This window comes from Pseudochaenichthys georgianus, unplaced genomic scaffold (assembly GCF_902827115.2).
Source record: "Pseudochaenichthys georgianus unplaced genomic scaffold, fPseGeo1.2 scaffold_363_arrow_ctg1, whole genome shotgun sequence".
Lineage (NCBI taxonomy): Eukaryota > Metazoa > Chordata > Actinopteri > Perciformes > Channichthyidae > Pseudochaenichthys > Pseudochaenichthys georgianus.
In genome coordinates, this window is record NW_027262962.1 from 50,744 (window position 1) to 62,043 (window position 11,300).

At 46.3% G+C, this 11,300-nt stretch overlaps 1 protein-coding gene across 2 annotated transcripts; it reads right to left on the reverse strand.

The window, feature by feature from the left end:
• Positions 1-364: 364 nt before the first annotated feature.
• Positions 365-10,685, reverse strand: LOC139433391 (E3 SUMO-protein ligase ZBED1-like). Of its 2 annotated transcripts, XM_071202379.1 has the most exons (11): positions 10,467-10,685; positions 8,504-8,563; positions 7,338-8,360; positions 7,150-7,267; positions 6,883-7,028; positions 6,329-6,799; positions 5,636-6,226; positions 2,905-3,083; positions 1,369-1,460; positions 868-1,091; positions 365-573 (listed from the first exon to the last, which is right to left on the reverse strand). In XM_071202379.1, exons 4-7 carry the CDS (start codon positions 7,211-7,213, stop codon positions 5,753-5,755), a joined length of 1,155 nt encoding a protein of 384 aa, XP_071058480.1. In that variant the 5' UTR covers positions 7,214-7,267; positions 7,338-8,360; positions 8,504-8,563; positions 10,467-10,685; the 3' UTR covers positions 365-573; positions 868-1,091; positions 1,369-1,460; positions 2,905-3,083; positions 5,636-5,752. The 2 variants fall into 2 exon arrangements, with proteins under 2 accessions (XP_071058480.1, XP_071058479.1); XM_071202378.1 differs by lacking the exon at positions 10,467-10,685 and adding an exon at positions 8,967-8,993 and having other exon boundaries at positions 7,150-8,360.
• Between the last annotated feature and the right edge of the window lie 615 nt (positions 10,686-11,300).

Here is an 11,300-nt window from a genome sequence, read left to right on the forward strand (position 1 = left end):
GTGTTTCTGTGAAGGGAGTTCGTGTTCTCTGTGGCTGGAGCCGCAGCAAGGGGTATGGAAAGATGGCAGCGTGTGTGTGGTGATAAGTGGTGTGAATGGCACAGCCCTCATGTCTTCTCACTCTGCGGTTATATGAAGGGATCGTAAGTTCTGACGAGTGTTTTGCTCTGATGGAATAGTGACGCGTGTGTTCCCTCCAACAGTTAACAGCTGCACGACCAGTCCCACGGTATCACGTGCTGCAACTGGAATTACACGCATTCCCGGCCCATGGCCTGTTCATAGAAATCCACGACAAGCCAAAGTACTTTACAGTGTTTATTAAAATACAGGTATATACTATAAAACATTCAACAGTCACATATTAACTACTATTTCACAACTTCTCACTGGCTTATGAGCTGCAGCTGTACCTGAAAAAGCACCTGCAGCCAATGAGTTAACTGCATCCATGATGGAGTCCAGCAAAGCCATTTGCGGACCCACGTTATTAATACTCCAACTGCTGTGATCCATGTTCTGTTTCCTCGTGGTTCACGGAGATATCCGTCTGACTGTCTTTGTCGATGTGTCCTGTACATTGCACAAAGGGAATATATGTTAACACAGAAGTAGTTGTGAAGAAGTCATGGCTAGTCTCTGAATGCATGTGTGCTCCAGCCATTGAGTGTTTTCTGGGACATTAACAAGCAGTGGAATGTATAATGTGTGCTCCACACTCTGAGGAGTTGTTATCTGCCTGTAACGGCTACTGATGACTTTCATCACGGTGAAGGAGCAACACAAGATATGGTGGACATACCACACACTGCTATATAGATAGCATATTTAATGTTGAGTGTAAATTGTAATGATGGAAACACATACCATCCGTGGTAAACGAAGCCGTGGCCAGGTGGACCTCTAAGCGTTCCCTTGCCCCGTCTGCCTTTCTGTTCAATGACACAATTTCCCTGTTCAGGAGTTCGATCTTCTGCTCTGCGGCTTTCCGAAGCCTCGCCTGCCGCCCAAGGAGTGTGAAGCAACGCCACATGATTTGTAGCCCATGGCCGTAAAGACTGGCGATGTACAGCTACATCCGACAGCGAGGACTGCAATGGCAAATAATAGCAATGTTAGCGGTAGTTATTTGGCCGGTTCAGATCAGAAGCTTCACCTCTTCCAGTTGTATCCCCCCTCTGTCTCTGTGCTGGCACCGTGGAGGGCCTGCAGCTATGTGTGTACATCGTTCACAACGCACCAGAAGACAATATACACACATCAACGTTCTCGACGCCCTGCCACATCAGCACATATGAACGTGTCTGTGTGTATATGGAGCCAACACATTGCTGTTCCAACAGTTTGCAGTCATTTTGTTTTCCTTACGGGAAACAAGTGGGCCTCCTTTCTGAGGGTCTCTGCTTCACCATCGGGAACAGGAGGAATCTGTGTTGGGCTATCCGTGTTTCAGTAGAGTGCTGTTGACATAACACATAACACATTAAATATTGCACACCACACATCACATCTTCCACAGCATTAATGCAGGTGATGAAATGAACCCTAGGCATTAGTTCAACACGTGGCAATGACTAAGGGGCAGGAATGTCACGAACTACAATAAGTACATATTATGTGCGCCTGTGTTTGCAAAGTAGTAACACTGCGTGTTACACTCTGAGCAGCAGTCAGCTTCAGATCTGAGTCGTCTTATTAGGAAGCCTCATTTATACTTTTGTAGCAACACTGTTTTTATATAATGGCAAAGAAAGGGTTCAGAGTATTTTCTTTTCTCCTGTGTCACATGTGGCAGCACTGTTCAGTGTTTCTTGAGAACATTACCCACTGTAGTGACGTGTGCATAAACTCCAACTCTGTATCAACAACTCTGTTGTGTAACTTCAGTTAAATACTTGTATGTGTGTAGATTAGAAAGAGGTGAGATAAAGGATCTGCAGTATTTTTATAAATCGTACAAAGGTCAGTTTTATACAAGTATTTTTTGATTTGATTTTGATATACTTTATAATCCCCGTGGGGAAATGTTTTCTCTGCATTTGACCCATCCTAGTGTTAGGAGCAGTGTGCTGCCATTTTGAATGGCGCTCAGGGACACCTCGGTAGCACTTGGTCTTGCCGGGACTTGAACTGGTGACCTTCTAGTTGCCAAGCCAAGTCCCTATGGACTTCGCCACCACCGCCCCAAGTAGAAGTGTGTATTTACCTGGTAGTAGGCTGTCAGTAATGGCTACGCCTCTCTATGTGGACTGGTAGATCTCGGCAGACTGGCAACTTTAAAAGTAGCTCTCGGTTAAAAAAAGGTATCTCTTAACAGCATTTTTTTTGCTTTCAATCGTATTATGAACGGGATTTTTGATGTCTCGCCAGTTTCTATTTTTAAGTGCAGGTACAGTACCAGTAGAAACACATTGCTTTTAAAATCGTGCTGTGCAACACGGAAAAAAGGGGGAAATTGTGTTGGTGAACACGAATCAATAGATTAAACATCGTGTTGGTGAACACGAATCAATAGATTAAACATCGTGTTGGTGAACACGAATCAATAGATTAAACATCGTGTTGGTGAACACGAATCAATAGATTAAACATCGTGTTGGTGAACACGAATCAATAGATTAAACATCGTGTTGGTGAACACGAAATGCCGTGAGACTGGGTTGGCCTTTACAGATTTAAATACAACGGTGACAACAATGTTGCTTAACACATCTCATGAAGTGCAGTAATCATGCACTAGTCTGTACTTCTCCCATAAACTTAATTAAGACATTTGGATTCTTTTAAAAAAGTAAATGAGGGCGACTGTTGGAAAGTATATAACAATTTGTATAAAAAGATTAAGATCAGGGATATTTACACACTCTTTTATGACAACTGACATTTGCAAGAAAAACAACGTACCAGTAGATTTGTTGAGTCATAAACTTTGTTGACACTGTGGTTTTTTTGTTGCGTGGCCTTCCACTTCTTTTGTTGGATAGCTTCTCCTTGTAGGGTTGCTTGGCACCACATTGCCTGCATTTCCTGCTGGCTACTCCTATTTTGTGTTTGCAAGTCTGGCACACTGTTTGAGTAGGCATCTGTAACAGAAACACAGATAAGAGAATAAAACACTACACATGTTTACAGGATTCATGTATTTTATTATATCGAAAAAAATCTTGTTAAAACAATGAACTCATGTTTTTTTATCTTTTAGATAGGATGAACAAAAATCACAAGAGTAAGGAAACAAATATATATATGCCAAGGGGGAGCATGTAGAGGATGAAGAGGAGGGGGCCAAGCACCGGACCCTGGGGGACACCTTGGGACAGAGGAGCAGAGGAGGAGGTGCAGTTGTTGATAAACTGATGTCTGACGGTGAGGGAGGAATTCAGCCAGGAGAGGGCAGTGTCGGTGATGTTGAGTGATGATTCGAGGAGGGACAGCAGGATGGCGTGGTTGATGGTGTCGAATGCTGCGGTGAGGTCGAGGAGGATGTGGATGTTAAGGTTGCCGGAGTCAGAGGAGAGGAGGAGGTCGTTTGTGATTTTGAGAAGAGCTGTTTCGGTGCTGTGTTTGATCGGAAACCGGATGGAAATGGCTCAAAGAGGTCATTGGAGCTGAGGTGGGCTTTTAGTTGTGAGGCAACGACACGTTCAAGTATTTTTGACAGAAAGGGGAGATTTGAGATGGGCCGGAAGTTGGACATGATGTCAGGTGTGAGTCCAGGTCTTTTGAGAATGGGAATACTAGTCTGTCTTTCCGATTTACGCCTGCTCCATACTAGGCGTAAACGTTACACCCGGGCGCAACGCATAGCGGGCTTGAGTCTAAGTGGTGCACTAGTCATAACTTTAGTTTGGTCTCAGTGTGCGAAAAAGTACACGTCCCACCGTCCGGGACGTGTTATTTACAATATCGGACAAGTAGATCTTTCAATTGACTTGTCCGGTGGACAAGTGGCGTTTTTCGCCCTCATGTATTGACAAATTATTGATACATTCAGTTTACAAAAGGCAGAACTCATTCGCAAATTATACGTAGCCGCCATTGTTCGTTTCGGTTCTGCTTGTCGATTCCTAAATGCATCTCGCCGCTTTCTGTACAGTTAGACGGGGGCGGGGCGGGAAGTGTAGCACAGTGGCCGGGTTGGGAAGCAAAACTCGGTTCCGAGTAGGAACAAATAACAATTGTCCGGTCCCGGGATTAATAAGAGTTGTGAGGACAGGAGGCGAGGCCGAGCCCCGCGGACTGCAGCTCTCTCTATGCTCCGTATCAGCTGATCGCTGCACGATGCAGCTCAGCGTCTCTCTCTCTTTCTACACACAGCGGATCCGCTGCCCGTTTAACAGCCTCATCTTTGTCAAACGTTCTTATGTTCTTTCTCTAACACGTAATGAAGGTTATTAAGCGTTTTAACTCCTGTGTTGTTAATATTGACCGCCATTTACTTTATGAAGTGAAGCAGCCTCCCTGTCTGTGTCCTCGCGCTGTCCGCACATCCCCGGATCCCCAGATCCCCAGACTCGGAGGAGCACAGGGATGTCAGTATTGTTTATGAAGCAGGGTATAGAAAGTACATTATTGAAATGAAAATACTATTTATTTACTTTTGTGAGCAGCTGGGCAGCTGCAGCTGTGTATTGCAGGACATGTGTAAGCGTGCAAGCGTCTTTGCGTTGTAGAAGAGCGCTATAGCCTATAGGCTGTACATCTAATGTGTCATTATTATTAGGTTATGTCCTATGTGTTGGACATGTGTGGTTGGACTCTGTCTCAAAGGCAGGTTGCAGTGTAACATCAGAGGACACTGGGCCAACTGTACATTCTCAAACTGCACCACTTAGAACTAACTAAACAATGCAGAGATTATTTTTATATAATTGTATGAAGTGATTTGTAAATAGGAATACAGATTTGACTTAATGTTTTCATAAATATATTTTTCTCCCAGTTTGTCATGGGACTTATTTTTACCCTCTCAAAGAACCGGAATCGAGAACCAAAAATAACCGGAATCGAAAAGCAGAACCGGAATCGTTAAAATCCAAACGATACCCAACCCTATGTGTGATGCAGTAAAATCTTACCGCTCACTTACGTTGAGCGGTGTCGTATAAACCGTGGGAAAATGTAAAATACGATGACGAAGAAGAAGAAGATTCCAGTGGCCCCAATTTTTGTCCGTTCTGGACAAGTGAAAAATGTATTCGGACAAGTAAATTGCCAAACTCACTTGTCCATGGACAAGTACTCTCTAAAAACTTTTTCTCACACTGGTTCTTAACCTTCGGTTCTACGTCGGGTTACGCCCAGCTTACGCCCAGCTGGTGCACTCCACTCCAGGAGAGAACTGACTACTCTCTGAGGAGCTTCAGGAGAGAGAGAGAGAGAGAGTTGCACAGGCCCTGAAAGAGCAGCTGGACTCACACCCAGACCACAACCAGAAGCCTGTGAGCCCCATTGAGAGCAGCCAGAACCCTCCAACTCAGCAGCCACCCTCTACCCCCAGCTCCATCTCTCGCCCACAGGCTAACCCAACTCCCAGATCTCCCCATCACACAGATGTGTATACTTTTCCTGAAAAGTACACACAGAGTCAGTGGATGTAGTAATTACTTCAAATTGCTTTAAAATGAATAACTACCTGGGGTTTCTTGTTCAGGTTGAGATGTGGATGGACTTTCTTGGGGCTGCACGGCTTCAGGTGTTCGGATCAGTGCACCACATTCAGTCACAAGCCTTTTTGTGGCTTCTGCAGCTTTTAAAGGGCTAAACAATCTGATCCCTTTGAACCTGGGGTCCAGTAGCGTTGCAATGGCATGATGCTCATTGATTGGAGTGTGTGGAGCCTCTCTCTCAGCTTCCTTAATGGATGTTCTCCCATTTCTTTGGCCACTGCTACTGCGGTCTTTGCCATCTCCTCTTGAAGCATTTGCTCCAGCATTTTGAGGAGGGGCTCAACCTTGGAACCAGACACATTTTTCTCCTCAGAACGCTCAATGGTGGCCTCATTGAATCCAGACAGCAGAGAGAGGCACCCACGTATGGTGGTGCACTCAGCAGAGGTCAGTGTGGTGATGTCCGTGTTCAAACTGGCTAATGCCGCACCACCTGGTTCTCTGAGGTCCACCAGACGTTGCAGCATGTGATGAGTGCTGCTCCAGCGGGTCTCCACCTCTTGCAGGAGCTTCAGTGTGGGCCTTCCCAATTGCCTTTGCACCGATTCAAGCTTCTCCTTTAACACAACATTAAATATGTATTTAATTGTCAAAGTAACATAAACATAGCATTATGATTATTCATTATTAACCAATGTAAGAAAGGTCAAAGCACATACCTTAGCAAGGGCGCTGCTCCTGAAATATCCCACCAGTGTTCTTGCCTTGGCCCGAATGTCACTCAGCACAGGGGTCACGTCAAGAGATTTGTTGACAATCAAATGTAGTGTATGTGCAATGCATATTGCACGACGTAGCTTTAATTGTCTGCCACAGGAAATCATGTTGGCTGCACCATCCGTCACAAGGCCAGTGACCTTGTCTGTGATTCCCCATTCCTCCACGAGGGACGCTTTCACTCCGGCCAGGTTTTCAGCAGTGTGTGTTCGGGGAAATGGTTGCACTCCTAACAACACACAATTTAGACGTGTGCTATCGTCAACAAAGTGGCAGGTTACAGCCAGATAGGCATCCCTATTGATGGACGTCCACATGTCAGAGGTCAAGCTCACTGCAGCCACCTTCTGCATGTCAGCTATGGCCTTGTTCCTTTCTCGAACATACTTGGCTTCCACCATAGCCTTAACAGCCTAAAAGAGGGGGAATCACTGGTTAATTGTCAAATGCCATGAAAAGATAAACAATGTTGCTCTATACGTGAAGTCTTACACACCTGCCGTGTGGGGGTGACACAGTTTGGATCCAATAAGGCCACACATGCCCTAAATCCCACATCCTCCACAACACTGAAGGGCTGTGTATCCTTCACTATCAGGTTGACCAAGGCCTCATCCAGATCCTGTTTTCTGGTAGGCCTAGCTGGGGGGGGGGAGCTGTGTTAAGAATGAGTATCTGGTAACTTTCTTTTATTTGCATGATAAAGTGAAGTTAACATGGTTAAATTATAAAATATATTATTCCAAAGTATTAAATGACAAACCTTGAGCAGGTGCACCTCCATGTCCCTCCTCGATCTCATGTACGGCACGATAATGCCTTCGCATGGATGAAGTATTGTTATTGTAACCCAGTTCCCTGGAGCACAATAAACACTTCACCTTTGAATGAAATAGAAAAATTAAATCTAACATAATACATCTGTTGTAATATTCTATGTATGCAACCGACCTTATTGGAGAAATCAGATCAAGGTGTTCCCACACAGGGGAAGTACTTCTCTTCTTTACTGGCTCCATTCTAACGAGTTGCAAAAATATCGTACAACTAAAACTGGCAAACGACAAGTGTTCTCTTCACAAGGTTCACACATCTTGAATCGAATCCCATGGGTTTTTATCTGTCAGAAGCTCGCGCCAAGATCTGAAGCGCTTCCTGAAGCAGTCACGTGGTATCGACAGGCAGCGAGGCTTCGTTTGTCATCGATGACGTCACTGGCCCAAAACAATACAAGCCTCGATACAGGCTTCACAAAACGCTTCGGGGGTTACTCGACACGCGCTCCGAAGCCTCGGCGCAATAACATCACTAGCTAACACTGTTAGCCAGTTCAGCCTAGCATGGCGAGCTCGACCTACTGAGCAAATACAAGTACATCTGAGAGTATGGTGCAGATTAAAACAGTGCAGTGCATGTATTTTATTTTACCTTCGTCGTCGTCGTACAATTCACAGGCCACTGAATCCGCCGTTTCAGCGGCCTCCCACACCAGCGCGCCCGAATCGATGGTCGATGCCGTGCCGGAGAATGAGGGTCTGTGGCCGAGCAGAGCATCCAATCGATCGTACCATTTACTGGTCTTCCGGCCGTTACCACTCTTGTTGTTATGGTCTTTTATTTTTTTGTAGTCCTGCTTTAGTTTCTTTATTTTGTCCCGGCATGAGTTTACGCTGTGGAAGATTCCCATGTCGGCTAACTTCACCGAACAACGCTCGTACATTTAGCAGTTGGAGACTGCCTTCAGTCGAAGCTGCTGGGTCCCGTCCTCCGAGGAAATCGCCAGAAGCGCCGACAAACTATCTTTGAGTTCAGCAGAAGGAAGGGATGGTCGTGTCTCCCCCTGCTTGATGACCCAAGCCCAGTCACGCTGAGAGCAGCCATAGCCCGTGTGGAGTTCAGACCATGCATCAGGGTGTTGGTGTACTTGGCTGCTGTGGTCTTGTTGCACCGATCTCTAATAGCTTGTTGAATATCCTAAGAACATAAAATAAGTAACACACCGTGTCATATTATCAGGACATGATTTGAAATAGCACTATTGTGGTTCTAAGACAACAATTTAAATCATCCAAATCATCATAATTGATAGTATACTTATTAGACCATATGAAACTTACCAGACAGACAGCATTGGTGGAAATCAGACCATCCTCCAAAGGCAGATGTGTTGTGGAAGACTGCATATTAAAAAACACAGAATAATACTAATAAATGGACTGTACTTATATAGCGCTTTATCCAGTCTTTACGACCCCTCAAAGCGCTTTACATGCTACATGTCATTCACCCATTCACACAGAGCAGTGCACCACATACTCGTGGTTCACCCTGTCAAGAGCCTTGTTTAAGTCAATGCTCTCCACCACTCCCCCTTTCCCTTCTTTCATCAAATCAATCGTTTCCCTTATCTTCCTCCCCGGTGTGCTGTAAGCCTGCGTGCTCCCCACCACTACCCCACTACCCTCATTAACCTATTTGACAGCACCGTGCTAACATCTTATAATCGCTGTTGAGCATGCTCAACGGCCTATCATTTCTTAAATCCTCCCTTCTCCCCTTTTTGTACAAAATAGTTCTCACCCCTGTTGATACCCCGCCCGGCCGTTCGTCCCTCTCCTCGAAAAGATGAAACAGCTTTGTCAAGATCGGCACTAGCTCCCCCTGAACTCCAGATAGAATTCAGCTCTGAACCCATCCAGGCCTTTTATTCCTACCCATCCCCATGACGGCTGCCTCCACCTCCTCCTTCCTCCTTCCCCCCTCACATAACTCCCTTCCTTCCTCACTCAATTCCGCCCTCATACTCCCTATTGCCTCCTCCAAACTTTCCTTATCTCCTACTTCCTCCTCAAATAATTCCCTGTAAAACTCCTCCACTCTTCTCGCTCTCCCCACTATATCAGTTATAACCTCCCCCTCTTTCCCCTCAACCTGTTTTATGTCACTACTCCCCTGCTTCCTTTTTCCATCCCTAAGAAAGAACTAGTACATTTCTCCCCTTCAACCAAGTATTTAGCTCTACTCCTAACTATTGCCCCATTGCACCTCTCCCTTTCTCTCATCCCTAACTCTCCCTTTATTCTATTATACTCCCCTATATCCCTACCTACCTCCTCTCCCCTTTCTATCTCCTCCTCCAGTTCCTCCTCTAACCTCCTCTCTCTCTCTACCCTTTTTTCCTCTCTCGCGACAATACTTTATTCCTTTAAAACCCTTTTTAACTTCTCCCACCACAAACCTCCCTCCCCCACATCCATACTCCCTTGATTTGATATACATTCTTTCACCATCTCTTTATATCATCTTTCAACACTCCCGCATTCAGACACCATGCACCTCCCCCTCCCCCGCTCCTCCCTTCTCCCAAACAAAACCTTAATATCACGTGATCGCTCCACCCCGTCATCCCAAACTTAAAGTCACTTATCTTTCCCCCACACTTCCCTTACATAACACCAAATCTATTCTGCTTTGTTTCAGCACCCCCCCCCACCACCTGCTTCCGCGTGTACATCCTTTTATCCACATTCCTTTCCCTCCACACATCTTTCAACCCATTTCCCCTCACCCCCCGTGAAGCATCACGTTTAAACACCATCCCACCCGCCACATCAATCCTTCCACACCACACATTAGAATCACCCCCCACCATACTATCCCCCCACATGTCCCCTCCAACCTCTCATGTTTCCTCTCCTTCTCCTCATTTGGAGCATGCACATTTATCACTCTGCACACTTCCCCCCTGAACCCAAACTCTACCCCAATCAACCTCCCCTCCCCATCATCCTCCACCTTTCTCATTTCCCCATTTTCCCCTTTTCTTATTAATATAGCAACCCCTCCGCATTCTCCCTCCCATTATTCACAAACACATCTCCCACCCAACCCTTCACCACATCCTCCACACATTTCATATCCCAGTGCGTCTCTTGTAAACATGTTATATCGGCTTCGCACATCAATAGCCCCTTGTCCCTTCTGTCTTTTGCTTTGAGCCCTCGCCCATTAGAAGAACATATCCACACCATGTCATCAGTTCATTGTGCATAAGGTATACTTTTCATACCCCATCATCACCTTTTTTTGTTTTTCATTTTCCTCTTCTTTGAGCTGCTCGCCGACTGTTCCCAGCCTTCGTGGAACCAGGAGAACCCCTGCTTCCACTAGGACCTCCCTTCTTCTGCACCGTCCCAGGAGAACCCTTCTTACTGTCAGACTTCGACCTCTGCGTCGCCGTCCGAGGAGACTCCGTCTCTTTGTCATCTCCCGCTTCTCGAGCTCGCTCTCGTTGACACCCCCGTCTCAGACCCGCTGTGGCTCCTTTCCCTCCTTGACCCCGCTCTCTCCTTCCTCCGACCAGTCCTTTCTTCCTTCTCTCTCATCCGCCGTCCCCCCATCTCCTTCTTCCTCCTCACCAACTATGACCTCCACGATCTCCTTCGTCACCTCCACTCCCAGCCGTTGTCCACCATCCTCCATCTCCTCCCCTTCAGCCACATCCTCGGTTCCTTCCTCATTTGCAATCTCCTCCACCTCCATGTCGCCTTCGCTTGTATTTTCTTCATCTTCATCTCCCCCTCTACCCCCCCTCCATCTCGCTTCTTTCCTCCCCCCCCTCATTTCCCTCCATACCTATCCCTCCTTCTTCATTTTCCCCGTCATATGGTCTTTTCTTACCCACATCCCTCTGTTCCTCTTCGCTAATTCCCACTTTTCCCCCTCTCTCCTTCTCCCTCCCTCCTTCTTCCTTCTCCTTTTCCTCCTCTTCCTCTTTTTCCCCTTCTTCCTCCCCCCCTCTGGCCTTTGTTTCTCCTGTCCTCCAGTCCACTCTCCTCCCCACTGTCTCCTCTGCCCACATTCTCTGGCGAAATGCCCCGTCTTCTCACACCTGTTACATATAATTTCTGGGCA

Coding starts and splice junctions, on each gene's coding strand:
- LOC139433391 (XM_071202378.1), bottom strand. CDS start 7,405: ATGGAGCCAGTAAAGAAGAGAAGTACTTCCCCTGTGTGGGAACACCTT. Junction 6,800..6,882: donor GTGTCACCCCCACACGGCAG/GTGTGTAAGACT, acceptor CCCCTCTTTTAG/GCTGTTAAGGCTATGGTGGA. Junction 6,227..6,328: donor GGAGCAGCGCCCTTGCTAAG/GTATGTGCTTTG, acceptor GTTGTGTTAAAG/GAGAAGCTTGAATCGGTGCA.